Source organism: Diadema antillarum, unplaced genomic scaffold (assembly GCF_040938485.1).
Source record: "Diadema antillarum isolate AM-2024a unplaced genomic scaffold, OU_Dant_1.0 scf00000134, whole genome shotgun sequence".
NCBI lineage: Eukaryota > Metazoa > Echinodermata > Echinoidea > Diadematoida > Diadematidae > Diadema > Diadema antillarum.
The window spans coordinates 2,039,957-2,056,585 of NW_027271023.1; the positions used below are offsets into that span (position 1 = coordinate 2,039,957).

Consider the following 16,629-nt stretch of genomic DNA (forward strand, 5'->3'; position numbering starts at 1 on the left):
TACCTAATGTCCCAGTGTGATTTCACATAACAAAGAAAAGAACAGAAAATGAATTCTGGTGCTAGTTGTTCTAACAGTATCATTGCAAATCAGTATATAATGAGTGAACATTTTATCGATTTCTTTTTTTTTTCACTGCATTCATTAAAGCTAACAACGAAACGTTCGGTTGAGTTTCATCCAGTGTGAGTTGAAAATGGGGTATCATCAATAATACGAAGTGCAATAGAGTGGAGACTGAATAAATGCTTGGTACTGCAAAATCGGAAAATAGCATTCAATACAGACATACTAAAGCTATGTCTGTGTTGAACGTATGTGTTGAATGTCTGTGTTGAATGCTATTTTCCGAGAGTGGAGACTCTCTCCATGTTTGTTCTTTGTTTGTTTCTCATTCTTCTTCCTCCTTATCCTCCTCCTCACTCTTCTTCCTTCTTCTCTAATTCCTTCTTTTTGTCACATGGACCAGGGCTGTGAAAGAAAATTTGTCAAAACAACCGAATATAGTATTGTTGGTAGGTCTATGCCACAAATCACAAGCTTTAACTAACAAAAACAAACGTGGAGGCGCCATCATAAAGACAGAATGACAATAGTTTCGATATGATCATTTTGATTCACTGAAATCAACCCTAATGACGTAATTTGAATGAGTGCAATTACAAACGGTTATCGTTTTTCATTGTTCAGCTTTTTTTTTCGTTGCTAATTTCGATTCACATTTTCTTTTTAACATGTTTAATGAACTCGTCAACCACACGACGTTTCAGGAGGTATGATATATCATGCACATAGTCGTTTGTGAGTAATGTGTAAACTGCTTGCATGTTTTCCAGCGTGTTTACTGTTTGAATGTATGCTTGGCTATCAGTCCAGTCCAGTTCATGTATTCACGGTCGTCTGTATTATGTCGAACGACGCACTGTTAGAATCTGCCGCCGTGGTTGCAGTTGTGGTATAATGATATAATCATTCGATATGGGAAATACTTGTATATGGATGCTCAGAGATTGCAATGTACCAGTATGAAAACGAAGAGAAGGAAAAGCAAAATGTAGCACCGTCCGTACAATGTCTTGATGTCTTTGACTAGACCGGACAGCAGTCTTCTTAATGTATTATAGACAAGGGTTATGAGGTTCCTCTCTAATAACGTGATTATATCCAACCTCAAAACGGCAACAAAGTTATTTTGATTGCTTTATTATTGTACAGTTTGTTGAAGGTATGTCATGATGCGAAAGGACTCCGAAATGTTTATAGCTGCCCATAAAGTAGCATCCATTATTTTGCTAAGCATTAATTTTGTAGGCTTTCGAATATAGAGTGAATGACTTTCATAATACAGGACAATAGTTTCCGGTGTGGAATGATTTTAGTACTTGGTTGAGAATGCAACAATGTGATGTCAAATGCGATGTATTCATTACCTTTAATCGAGACTACGTAAGGTTGAGATCGTACAAAGGTCTCCCGAAGCTTTTTAGAATTACAAGTATTGATCCGTTCAATTGACACTATCACACGTTTTACGATTACGCTTCTAATCCAAGATCGAAAACAAACAAAACCTTTGGACGCCTTCAGGCGAACTGAAACTGAACTGCCTCGTCATTTTATACACGTGCATGGAAGTGGTATTCATATCAGTTGTAAAGATGAAAACACGTTATAGCACAATGCAATAAAAATTCATAATCCAATGATATGCTGCTTTGGAGAGTGAAAGAGATCGAGATATTCCTCGTGAATCCATTCTTTTGCCTGGAGCAAATGACGGTACTCTGAATAGTGCTGCCGTGTTCACAGTGGTATTGCCGATTATGTCGAAGGTCCAAAGTGCAATAATATAACAGAATTGGACCTATTCTTTCAACGTCCTTGTTTGATCGGGTCAGCGGAACGCAGACAACAATCCTATAGCTTGAATATTGCTTCGTTAATATTCAATGCTATTTTTAGAAAAACACGAGGCCACAGAAGTCTTCCCTAATGTTACTGTATCAAATCTGAATGCTCTGCTGTTCAGCAACATTTATGGGAGATTTAACTTGTAGGCCTAGTTTTTCTTTTTTTTTTTTTCCAAATGAGGTTAGTATACTATATTTCTAAATGGGTTAATTCAACTTCTCTAGAACCTTTTGTAATGGTTCTTAAGGATAAACGCTTGCCTTGCATTCAGACTATGATATCCAAACTTTAAAGTTGTAATTTGATAACCACAGTCAAAGAAAGATTAATGTTTAACTTAACTCTACCCACACATTTGAAAGAATATCATAGAAAGTGTTTAACCAAGATGGTACACTGCGGATAATGTGACTGTCACAGTAGCAAGGATACAGTCACTAAAATGAAATATCCTTGAATTACTGTCATTTGTAATTTTCGGAAAAGTATAATAGATACACTCTTGTGTATGCCATGTGGTTGTAGTTTCATATGATAAAAATTCACTGAAAATACTACAGGCCTTACTCGTCTCATGTTTATGTCGTTGTATTGCACTATACGCTGCCGCCTCCCCCTTCTCTCTCTTTCTTTCTCTCCTCAACCCAATATCTTTTGCTCTCCTTCTCTCCCAATGCCAAGAATGAGTACTAAGTATATAACACTTGCTGGAATTATCATTTTTAACTTCTTCTAATAATCTCCCTCTCTCAATACACACACACACTTGTCTATCTATCTATATATAGATATATAAACATATATATATATATATATATATATATATATAACATATCAATATATACTATTTATATATATTGATATACACAAATATATATTGAGATCAAAATGTCAATTATATATATATACAGATATATAGATAATATAGTATTAGCACTTGAGAAAGAGCGTATCGCCCGAAAATTTGTGTGCAAGAATAAACCGTTGGTGAATACAGCATGAACTTTGTTCCAGTTTTGTTTTTTATCTTATTTCGCCAACACGTGGACAACCTACTCATTATATACACACATGCAAGTATATAGATTCACAGAAACAGATTTTTTTAAAATCTAATCAAACTGAATGTTTTGTTGTTTGCTTAAATATCAAAATATTTTGTGTGTAGTATTCAACGTGTTCCATCCGAGTTCCTCATTCCACTCATATCCCACCCGGGTATGCTCACCATATTTTCGTTAACCTTTCTATTGATGGTGACCTTGAATCTACTGCAACACTGTAATACACTTTCCAGGTTTAAAGTTCTATACAAACAGAGTGTATTTAGACAGATGGTATCCGAGACTGACTAGAGTTCCTTTCTTCCTCTGCCTTTCTTTCTCTCATATCCTATTCTCTGTGCACTTTAATAGGATGGACGTGTGAGCGAGTGTGTGTGTGTGTGTGTGTGTGTGTGTGTGTCAACAAATCAAGCCAAGGTATATTTTTGTTTTAGTTAACTGATGAATTATGTACGTACAATTTGGACTGATCTTGTGTATGAATTGGTCCATATCACAAGTGTTGGTTGAGCGTATTTCACCTTTTTTTTTTTTTTTTTTTTTTTTTTTTAGGGCTCCAGCTGCAAAGCAAATACTTCTTGGCATGTATTTGTTTCTTTGTAATGATTTGTATATTGTTTTATATTTTGCCAAATAAACGAAATGAAATGACAAATCAAATGAAATGAAATCTTAGATAACAACGCTAATGATGATGATGCAGTGACATTATCACGACGGATATAAGCCGCCAAATACCGATTTCTTGCCCTTCCAAATAACATAGAATACCACAGAAATAGTACTGGGCATAGGTTTGAACTCAAAATCTCGATAGTCAAATCTAAAAAGTCATTAATAACATGCCTCATTTAATCATAAATGTATAACTTTTTTTTCAAAACATTCACAGATTTCCGATACTTTGGCATGAGTTGGGTAAAATACAAAGCCTTTCATCCCAGCATATAATTACAACATAATTATCTGAGTCAACTACCTCTTAGTAATTTCTCTCCTTTAACGTCAGCGACTATATCAGGAAATTGTGTGATGTAATCATATTAAGATGATGTTAATGATAATGCAATATCAAAAAACTATCGTAACGTATGTATTGATAGACAAATCGAAGTAATTTTTTTTTGTCTCATCTCTCAACCAACGTTGTACTAAGTTTAGCTGTAACATTATAGTGTTTTTATTTCCAGTACAGAAAAGTGCGAGAAATAAAATACACTCAACACGAGAACAGGCAAACAGACTTAAATGCATCGAATCGTACCAAAACATGGGTCTCCAGTGATCGAATATCAATGGATACAATGCGATATACTTAGTATATACTGAAATGTTCTAATTACAGGGTAGAAATAACACCAAAAGTATTTTCTTGTTCTATTTTCAAAGATCATGCAAACAAATTCATCTACAAGACCATTCGTCAATAGCACCGCTTTAAGCTTGATGATTTTGGAGTGTATAAACCTGTTTGCTAAATTTCGAAATTCTATCAGGCCATCAATTATGCTTGACATAGCAGTCATACGAACATTTTTTTTTTTTAAAGCTATACTGTCCCTAAACATTCATCACAAGATCAGCTCATTAATGAAGCTCATTAACTGCTCTACCTTACATATAAGTGTGGCATTTGATGCCACGTACATGTAGTTGTGGTTTCCATTTTATGTCATGTGGACTTGTGAGCCATGCACTCTAGTGAGTGAGGTGATCTAACAGTAAATTACAACTTTCAAATTAGTATACTACTTTCAGCTGTTCAAGATAGAATCAATACAGAATAATAGTTATATGAATGAATGACGTTACAGGAAATATACGAAAGAAACAAATGCAGCGAACTGCACCCCTCCAAGCTGCGTATGGTACACTTTGAAGCATCAGCGATGACATTACTGATTGCACTGGTTATCGCAAAAATAGTCAGCCTACTTGATAAGATAGTAATGACAGTTATGATTGCGATTATACCTTCTTTTTTTTTTGGGGGGGGGGGGTAATATCAATGCTCATTTGTCATGTTCGTATGTACCTTTTGCAACAATCACAATCGTAAAATATTAAAATCGAGTTTGAAACAGTCCTTCCGTTCACAAGGAAGTTGACTGCTAAACTCTTGTAACAATCAAAATCAGCCTCAAATGTAGAAAACTTGATATTGGAAACAATAAAAAATCGTCCTGGAGAGATTTACGCTTTGACAATGGTGGGTGTAATCATGAAATTGTGGGAGTAGTAGCGGCATTCAGCTGGAGGGCTTATCGGCAGGAGCGCCGTGGATATATTTTCTTCAGCAAAGCCAGCTTTCACCAGATGATGAACTTGGGTCTCCTGCAAAACAACAGCAAAAAGAGATCGTTATCAAAGCAAGCAGAGACCAACCAAACAGTCAATGAGCGCTCACTCAAAGACATTCACTATTAAGGAAGGGACTCGTCCGGGATTGGACCTTTATGACGCTCACGAGCTGCGAGCCGGGTGGGGGGAATGCTCCCCTCTCCCACAAACATACCCAATGACACACACACACACACACACACACACACACACACACATATACCCACTTCGACGGGAAGAATTCCTGGATTTGACTCTCGGACAGTTCTGGGCTTAGTTATAATCGTGTATGAATTATTATTCTTTAAAGTTTATCATTACTATTATCATTTTCTTAAGAAACACGTTTTGCGGTCCCTAACTGACTGGTTGGTCCCCCTGACTGCTACCAAATGGATACCAATTTGAAGATCTGCAGACATCTACATAAGGATGGTTTGCTTTGTGTGTATAGAGTGAGCTGTGAGGATATAGAAGAGAATGCAGATGGAAAAATTGAATTCTCACTGTTCTTTATCCAATCTAGTGGGTTTTTATTTTCCCTATTCAACTGCCCCTGAGACAAAACTGCAACCATCTTGAGATAAATCATCAACAATCATCAACAATCACCGTCACAACAATCTAGCAATTTTCAAAGTGAAGAATCTGAATTAGGTAGGCCTACTTACTTACCCACTCATCATTAATATAAACATGTATGCCCCACAATTCAACCTCTCTGGGCTGTAGAGGCACCCTGAACAAAGGCAGCATTTTTTTTTTTCAAGAAATCGAATTCAGTGCACACTGCTTCAATAACGTCATACAACCCCTCCCCTCTTCTATACAACATGTACATCGGAATGAAGTGAAAGATACAGGGACCGTATGCCCACTACATACTTATTATTCAATCACTAATGATACTACATGCTATAAAAGATCAACGCTACATGTTCCGCATCTCATGAGTAGTTCAAATGAGCTGATGTTCTTTCAGCATGATATCGCAGCCAAATAAATGACTTTCCCTATCTATGGAATGCTTCTCCTTCGTAAGCAGATAATGATATTTACTAGTACGTTCCCGTTTTGAATCAGTGATTGTACTCCTGCATGGATCAAGACCACAAAATTGAAACTAGCAAACAAACACACAAAACAAACAAACAAACAAAGAAAATGTTGGACATAGTGTGTGGTACCTTGAACATCTCCTCGATGTCAGTGTACTTGGTCTTCATCAGCTCGCCCCATGAGGTCAAATTGCAATAGGTGAGTACCCCTCCAGGCTTCAGGAGTCGGTGGGCGTGGTTCTCGATGAAATCAAACTGATGGGTGTGCCAAGTGTCCTCTGAGAGCGGATACGTATCGTAGAGTATGCCTGGTGACAAACCAATAATGATTTAAAAAAATCGTCACTGTACGGCCTGCTTGTATTCTGGGAGAAGAGAAGAGAAGAATGAACTTGAAACGGCAAAGAACACATTTCTTACAAATCGGGTATGAAATCTGAAAGATATCAGATTTCAAAAGTTAAAGACGAGGCGATGTTATCCCTTCACGACTTTCCCATTTACCTCACATACATCTACATGCAATTTCTTTTTTTCTTCCTTTTTCTTTTTCTGGAGGGTTCTGTAGAAGTAAGTCTACAAAAGAAGCAATTACATCTTTCTAACTGTCTCAGCGAACAGCTGGTGAATATAAATGTTGCAATAACCCAGCAATGACGATGTTCACGCGGGAAAGGGTTGTAGCTGCAGAACTGTAGAACAAAAAGGACTATTTCCGTAAATTTTGTTTGAACCAATGGAAGAGCTGCCAGTTGATGACAAAATTTTAAGAGCGTTTATTTGACTGCCTTTTTGGTTTTGTTTTTATTTCATAAGCTTATCTACTCGTTTTTGTACATTTGTATCTCTATCCCTTGATATCGAGGGAAAATTCTTGCGAACAGATTGAATAACGGAAAGACTGACAATGAAGCAGACGTACAAAGAGTATCTGAAGTCGAAAAAGCAGTGAATAAATACATTGGAAAAGTACCCAGATTTGGGAATCAAACTATTTTTAGACCCCTTTATCGTCTCTCACTACTGCAGATACCAGTACTACCCTGGTGGCAAATTGAAAGAAGAAAGGGACATGTGAGAATCATAAGTGATTTTGATATTTGCCAAGGTAAAATACATTTTCTTCTAGAATATTAGCAATTTATGATATCCAGGTTGAATGAACAATGAAATATCATTGCCACACGTCTTATGACAGCCAATTTGTCGAAATGTAGGCGTGGGTAGCAGTAGACGTCGCGTATGTAAAAATAAATAAATAAATGAATTAAACAAAAAGATAAGGAGCATCACGATTGCCACTCTGGACCAACCCATAGAAAAGAAAATGACAATGATACTCTGGAGTATAGAAAATACCAGTACCTGTAAAAACAAAATAGATAACAAGATAAATCTTCTCTCAGTACTGTTTACATATTTATATACGTACATACATACATACATACATGTATGCAATTGTGCGAAGCAGTAGTTTAAATGGTGTTAATATCTGTTAAAAAAAACAATAAAAAAAACAAACATTGCATGTACCATCGAATTGGCAGTCCGATAGAGTTGGTACTACATTCTCCCAGAATCCCTTGAGAGGTGTCACCGGGCGGGGCTGCGTCTTGCGCCATTCTTCCAGGCGCTCCAACACACCATCGTTGCATTCGATGATGACGTGCTCGTCAATCGGGGCTCTTTGAATCTTGGTGGCCGCAATGGCTAATCCGAAACCAATTTCCAGCACACGACCCCCTTTTGAAAGGCGACATTATAAAACACAAAATACTCAAAATTACAAATAAGATGGACTGCTGAAAAATGGGGGGGGGGGGGGCCCTCCGGCCTAGTTTTGGTTAAATTGAGAGTGAATGACGAAGTACAGGACTGGTATAATATTGTTAAGGACCTTTGTGGCATTCGTGTTGATTGGGACTGGGAGGTAAAATTTCCGAGATCTCAAGACTTGGAATACTCATGAACAATCACAGAGCATAATAGAATGCTTATTATTTCCATTGCACCTTTATGATGGCTTGTGGTTATCCTGAAGAAAGCGAACCGTACAATACCCTCTGATAATAATCTAATGACTGTGTTCATATGCGACTTCATTGCGTCACATACACTCTGTAGTGTGCTCAAGGCGCATAATTATACTAGTGTACCCTGCCAGCAAGGGCATAGAGGGAAGAGGTGATGGCCCGTACAAACATCCCTCTGAAATTGGCATAAAAAATGAAAGAAGAAGAAATGTGATATGCACTTGTATTAATTTCGGTATACTGCATGTCACTTGCTCGCTCGTAAATAGAAATATCGACTTTAAAAAATAAATGGTTCAGATGTTGAAATATATACCATACATGTACCAGCATACCTGCTATGCCGAGCACCACTCGAGACCATCTAAAAAAAAAAAAAAAAAATTACCCACGAAAAACAAAACAAAACAAAACAAAATGAAACCAAACGGCAAACGATGATGACTCAGTCAGGATACATGGTAGCCCAGGGATGATCAGAGGCGACGATCCTACGGGAGCGAAGGGGCAGTTTCCCTCCTCCTCATGAAAATGTTGTGGGCAAACATATTATATAAATGACACCTTACTTGCTACGATTGGGTGTTCCTGGAATGCACAATATGACCGAGTATGAGGGAAGGTCAAATGTGAAATATTGCAAAATAGAGCAAACGTGTTATGTCAAACATTATAATTCCCATTTGCTTTGTCGTTTCAGGGAAGGAATGTGCTTCAAAAGAATGCATTGTGAGATTATCATTAAATTCCAGGCTTCGTGCATGAATTGAAAACTGCAGTAGTATGTGCAGATTCAAATAAAACATAAAGGTTGACGAAACAGTCATCTAATGTCTAGGAAATGGGAGTTTTTGAAAGTTCTGTCATTTTAGCAGTGCTTATTCCATTGGACTTTTTCCACCAAAACTATTATTATCAATAGCAGAATTTTTGCGACTTTTCACTTTTAATCTGTCCCCATACTTAGCTGTTTTGCACATTCCAACGAATCCAAGAATACCCAATCATAGCAAGAGAGGTGTCGTTTTAAAGATGATTAATCAGGCTTTCTTATGTCATATTTAATGAAGATGATGCGGGTATAAGAGAAATATGATACATCGAACTTTAATTACAGAACTTACTTTGAGGACTTTATAACACCTAAAGTGTGCGCCAAATCGGTGAATGACAATCATAACATTAACAATGCAAAAACTCCCTCGTATGAGAGGGTTATATCCCCCTCCTTGATCCCACACCCTCCACACGCAGGCTTGTGCCGAAAGGGTGGGTTGGGTGGTGGCGCGTCGCGTTAATGGGAACACCACCCTTCGTCCAAAGCCCCCCCCCCCCCCCCCCCCCCGGTTTTGCCGAAAGGGTGCGTTGGGAGCGTTGGGTCGCGTCGCGTTGACTGGAACCCCACCCTTCGTCCAAAGCCCCCCCCCCCCCCCCCCGGTTTTGCCGAAAGCGTGCGTTGGTACTTTTTCTCATGTAATATTAAAAGACGAGTTTTGAATTTATATTTAACCTTCAAACAACCATTTCAAAGAGGCTATCGTCCGGATCGGTTTACACTCTATTACCACTTGGTCTACAGCCAGTTGGTCTAATAGACTGTTCAATATCAGTTGGTCTAATAACCAGTTGGTCTAGCCATCATTATTATTTTGATAGGCCACTACTAATTGTTAGTGTCTATTGAACGTTGGACTCGGCTTGTGCCGAAAGGGTGGGTTGGGTGGTGGCGCGTCGCGTTAATGGGAACACCACCCTTCGTCCAAAGCCCCCCCCCCCCCCCGGTTTTGCCGAAAGGGTGCGTTGGTACTTTTTCTCATGTAATATTAACCCTAAAAAAGCCCAAGCTATTTTGACCCTTCCCAGGCCCAAGGGGGGGGGGGGGGGGGGCACATTGTGCCCCACCCCCTATATAACTTTGTTATTGTTTGATGTTTCATCGTCATATTTGGCACATGGGTAGAGCAACTCATAGTCTACATGACCGCATACTTGATTTTTTTAAGGTCACACATAGAGGGCGCTATTTACCAACATATAAAGAAATACATAGGAAGTATGCTAAAAACATGATTTTTCTGTATAATTTCTTTATCCCCAGTATATATGTCTTATCATAGACCAATATTTTTCATATTTGCCGCAAATGATCTGCAAGTCAAAGCTCATTATCTTTTATGGTTGAAATTTCTCAAGGTCACCACATGGGGGGGGGGGGCTATTCATAACAAAATAAAGAAATAATACATTGTGAGACCTGTGATGTATTGTTTGGGATAGGTACATGCATAGCTATCACATTTCATATTCCCTTAATATCGGAATTTTAAGTTTGCAGATTGATAACGTGATAAACAAATTATATTAGAGGTATAACCACGCCGGATATTTTGCCCATACCAATTGTTTTTTTCCATCAAAACAGAATTCTGAAAATTTCAGACTTATTTTATTATAATCTCGGAATTTTCATGTATAAACTGACAACTAATGAATTACCATCTGTTTCTATCCCCATGTTCAAAAGGAATCGTTCTATCCACTGTTATCCCACTCGCCAGAGTGACGCCTATCACCTTCCCCGTACTCGCACTATTTTTGCAAAGAAGACAATTATATTTACTGGACCTAGATAATGGAATGATCTCCCTCTAGATATCACTTCTTCCTTATCTTTATTCACCTTCAAACGCAAATTAAAACAGTTATTACTTAGTGGATACACACTACCAAGCCTTTAGCAACCTTTTTATGCTCCCAGTCTTTTGTCCTTGTCCGCAGCACCAAGTTATTCAAGTGATTTCATGGTACCGATACATCTTTTAATAATATAGCATTTTTGTTATTCAAACACTGCGAGATTTGTATGCAGTCTGGTTTGTGCGATATCTATGTGGTTCATTAGTTTATTACTCATCGATATTTTGTACTGGTGTAATTTTAGTTGGTCAAGACAAACATATCCGTTCTCCGTGTAAAATTATATGCCTAACTCGGGAACCTACAGTTTTACAAGCTTTAAAGCTTTTATGTAGGCCCCATCATATTTCTTATACTTACTAGTGACATTTTCATACGATGTGACCATGTACATTTGTGTCAAGTATATTTCTTTTTCTTCTACAATCAAAAGACATGATTGTATATATTTTGTACTCTTGTTTTGTTGTCAATAATTTTGTAATGTCATCTTTGAGAAAAAGGAAATATGAAATAAAATTGAACTGAACTGAATTGAATAACTTGGGTGAAGGAATCAAAATGACACAAAATAGAATGGCAATCTTTTGAAAATACTGTTATTTTCAAGTATCTCTATTATATCTATTGTTTTATGGCATTGTCACAGAAAAACAAAGGAAATAATAGGAAAAACATTTCAGGGCCATAATTACTTCATATTTTGCTCCTTCAGCAAATTTCAGCCAAGAAACGCCCATTTCATACATTATAATAAAATTATTATGGTTAATTGGAATTGGAACAGAAAAATATGAAAATCTGACTGACATGGTGGTCAGTTTATTGTTGCCATGGCAACCAGCAATATCAAATATAGCTAAATTATATATCAAAATGTTTGGAATAAGATTTTAGGAAAAGTCATCAAATTTGGTTAAAACTGGGGCGAAGGAGTGGCGGATGAAAACCTGGTAGGGGGCAAAATGTGCCCCCCCCCCCCCTCCCTTGGGCTTTAAAGGGTTAAAAGACGAGTTTTGAATTTATATTTAACCAACTGATATTAAACAACAAATAATAATTAGACCAAACAGTAATTGGACGAAATGATGACTAGACCAACTGGTTATTAGACCAACTGGCTGTAGACCAAGTGGTAATAGAGTGTAAACCGATCCAGACGATAGCCTCTTTGAAATGGTTGTTTGAAGGTTAAATATAAATTCAAAACTCGTCTTTTAATATTACATGAGAAAAAGACAAGTACCAACGCACCCTTTCGGCAAAACTGAGGGGACTTTGGACGAAGGGTGGGGTTCCAGTCAACGCGAAGCGATCCAACGCTCCCAACGCACCCTTTCGGCAAAACGGGGGGGGGGGGGGGGGGGGGGGGGGCTTTGGACGAAGGGTGGTGTTCCCATTAACGCGACGCGCCACCACCCAACCCACCCTTTCTGCACATTCCAGTAGATCTACCGGGGCACTCCTGTGTGTAGTGTACAGTAAACCCGTGAATGCCCTCGTCCTCGTCACTACAATACTCACTAACACCAAACAGACACTTTCATCGTTTACCCTACTTCACGTTACATGTTAGAAACTTTAAAAAAAAGAAAGATGTGTTTAAAAGTCTCGCAATGCTGTCATCCCCGACCAACTAAAAAATAATAAACCTAGATCTAATGTAGATTTCCAGAACAAAGGGAAAGTAGGCCTAACACGTTTCTAGAGACCTGAATTTTTATGAAACAGAATCTGGTCTACATACCAGTCTAGTACTGTAGTAGTACCGGTACCAGGTACTAAAGAACTCGTTAGTTCTACTCAGTTTTAGAGTTTCTAAATCTAACGCTAACGTTATAGATTAGAGGCAGAAAAAGTGTTGTTAATGTTAGTGTCCGTTATGTGGCGTTAGTATTAGATCCTACTCAGTTAAGGCCGTAAGCAGGCCTTAAACGTTAAACTAGCACGAGTATTAACACGACATCTAACGTGAACACGTACAGACAGTAGACTATCCCATTAAAGTACTGTAAAAAAGTGTAAATACTGGTAAGATTTCTAGATCTTACCAGTACCAATACCATTGCACTAGGGCCTAGGCCTACTAACTGTTAGTAACACTGTATGCCTAGCCCTAACTCAGTAACTGTTAGCTAGATCGTCTACTATAGCACAGTAGGGTCTAAGTTTACTAGTCTGTACAGAATTCCTCTAGTGAGTAGTAACGGTTTGAGTAGGGCCTACGGTACTTGTTAGTGTCTTAAAACTACAATGTAAACTGTTACTGTTAGCACTAGAACCCCTATAGGACCTACTGCGACCAGCAGCCCCATACGCATATGCGTATGGGGCTGGTCGCAGTAATACTAACTTAGCACTTATCTAGTTCTATCTAGGCCCTACATTTTAACCGTGGCGCCACTCCCGTCGATTACTAGGCCTACACTACCTAGCCCTAGCACTAACGTTAGCAGTCTAAACGATTGTAAGGGGTCCTATAACCGCAGCAGCGACCCCATACGGACAAATACGTACCGTAAAGGGCTGTTACTGTGTTACAGCGCCCCGCGAGTTAGGGGTCCTACCACTGTAAGTCTGTAGATCAGAATCGAACAGTAAACACACGTTAGTTGTCTAACTAACTGCTAACACTAGTAACGGTTAGTTTTTCTCTTTTCTTTTTTTTTACTAGCGTTTTACTCTGACTAGGCCTACTTAGTAGCGTTAGAACTTAGAAGAACAGGCTAAACTCGCTGTGACTTTAGAAGTTCTAACATCTGGTTAGGGTTTTACAAGCCCTATATAGACGTCTACTAACGTTAGTTAGACTCTATCACTCAGTCTATTAAAGTAACAATACTGATTAGAGTATAACGTTACAACTTTGTCAATTTTGTCGGATTGAATGTTGTTGACTGAAATTCTAACAGTGAAACTTAACGTTAGCAGAACACAGCCTAATATGTGTCAGATTTTTTTTTCCGGTTTTTTTTTTTTTTTTTTTCAACAGCAATGAACGTTAAAGATTCGAACAATACCTTTCGAAGAGGCGACCTTGGCTAATTCGTGCATGTAGGGTGTTTCCCATCGTTCCATCACCGGCTTCCCCATAATTTCAAGATGAGTGTCCGACCGATTGTAGTTGGCCATTGCGTCTTTCCAGCTCATCTTGCAGTTTTCACCCGAGTCAAATATTGTTTGCTTTTCGATGATGAGGTCTGCCATTATTCCTGCTTCCCGTGATTTTGGAGACTGGGAAAAGCTATGAGCTCGGGTTGTGCGAATTTAGTAGCTTTGTAAATTGTTTCGCTTCGGTAGGTAACTTAAATCACAGTTCGCAAAGAGTTTGTACATGCACTTCAACTCGTCGAGTTGTGAATATCACAACTGGACAGACTACTGCAGACACAGGTAGCTACCCTTGCCTTGGGCCTTGCTGGCTATGCTCAGTTGCGTCTATAAACTGATTAGACGCTAGTAACGTGTTTTATGTCGTCAGTACATGTATTAAAAGTTAGAAGGTCGATGTCATCTCATCAGTATCCAAAACGATCAAGACAAACAATCACTACTATACGTACGATATCACTAATCAAGAACAGGTCACAATCACAGGGCAGAGGTAAGTGATAACGAAGACTACTCGATACTCACTAGAATGTAGGGCCTACGGTGTACTCAAAGATATTTTTCCCTCCTCTCACACTCATCTAAGCTCTTTGAATGTTCCCTACCAAAGACCACAATAATGATTGCACAATCTGTACGCGCAGCTATTGTGTACGTGTACACTGCCATAACATACAAAGAGTATAGGGTGCACACACACCTGCGCTTCACTGGTTACTGGAATACAGTACGTAGCAGCCGGCTAGCAACATCATTGAGTAATGCGTGTAATTTCACAAATTAGGGCCTGTCTTATAAAGACTTGTGATAGAAATCAATCACAAGTTTCTTGTGAGCTGCAATGCAAGTTGCGATTGATTTGGGGACTTGTGATTGATTTGAAGGCTTTATATAGACGGGGCCCTGATTATAGATAAAGCCTGATTATAGTACGTACTCGACAAAATATTTAGATGTAAAAAAGGACTATCTGGCCAAATCATTACATAAGATATTATGCGGAAACAATCATATCACATGCTTCAGTCCCGCGACATTCGACACAGATCGCGGCGCTCTTGAAGGTCCTGTACTCAGTACTTTCGTATCCATAGGTAAGCCTATAATCTCAAATTCCACATACTAGTAACCAAATTGCATTGATTAAAAGTCACAAGACTGAGATACTTTATAGTTTAGGCCTATTTCCAATCACTCGCTGTTTTTATTTAGGCACTCTCGTCAATATCCGTTCCTCTTCACTGATCTCACGTGGATACACCCAAGTCATACCAACATGATAATAATGTCAATTTTACCTTTCCCCAAAATCTCCCATAGGCTTATGAGTTGCCTCTCACCATAAAACTGCCAGCTCGCTCAACAACTTCAAAACCACGTTAAAGAATCATCTTAGTTTATCATGTTGTCTTATTCCACAATACTTTCTTATGACTTCACGAATGATGATCTGAATTAAGGGTCCTACAAAGTGTAATCATGTTTAATATTTTTCTTACAGACACTATAGCCGCATGAATCGTTTTACTGCATGAGATGGCTGTCCTCTATTATCCATTTTCTGTATAGGGCCTACTCTCCCTGTAGCAATCTCCCTGTATAACAAGTCTGTTGGGCCCCATGTCCCTATTATTTTTTATTGTTTTCATTGTGTAAGTCGAAGTTGATGTCCCTGTCAATGTCGTCAATGTCCGTATGTCCCTGTCTTTGTTTCTATCTTTGTCTATGTCTCTGTCATTGTTCTTACACTGTTTTTTATCTCCATTTACATGTACTATCATCGCATATTATGGAATATCAAATATCATGTCATCATCATGTTAAGGGCACACTCGTCACAAGTTTGTTTGTTTTGTTACTATACAGATGTGCCTCTGCATTTTCACATTGATTGCATGTTATTTGTTCTTTTTATAATGCCCCTATATCATATGGGGGAAAAAAAAGTAATTGGACTTGAGGTACGAACTAAATCGGTCATCGGCAAGCATTGCTATTCCACTATCACGACTATGTCGAGTTGCATGTCGTCACTTAAAGTGACTTTACTCTTCTTCGCGAGCATCACAGCGAACAGATTTTAGTGATCGTGCCATAGATCTTAGTTTTACAGAGGCATTTGAGTGAAGTCGGCAGTCCAAAATTAACCCCTACGTAACTCCTATGAGATACAGTATCCTGAACCACACAATGGAAACCGCAAACATAATTAATTTATAGACATGAGATCATTCTGTACCCCAGGGATCTGTGTCTGGATGGACTAAGAATTGATTATACCATGATAACGTTAAATATACTGTATGTGTATGGGAAGGGTTTCGAAAAATAGGAAAAGTTTTGAAGTTTGACATTTGTATTTTTCTGTTTTGTATATAGGCACCTCTGACTGATTTTGTATCTGTAAGATTGTCA

General features: G+C 38.3%; 1 protein-coding gene across 1 annotated transcript; it reads right to left on the minus strand.

Moving 5' to 3' along the window:
- Positions 1-5,120: 5,120 nt before the first annotated feature.
- LOC139720886 (guanidinoacetate N-methyltransferase-like) lies at positions 5,121-14,324 on the minus strand. The gene is made up of 4 exons (XM_071632215.1): positions 14,124-14,324; positions 7,907-8,116; positions 6,503-6,681; positions 5,121-5,309 (listed from the first exon to the last, which is right to left on the minus strand). Exons 1-4 carry the CDS (start codon positions 14,308-14,310, stop codon positions 5,169-5,171), a joined length of 717 nt encoding a protein of 238 aa, XP_071488316.1. The 5' UTR covers positions 14,311-14,324; the 3' UTR covers positions 5,121-5,168.
- Between the last annotated feature and the right edge of the window lie 2,305 nt (positions 14,325-16,629).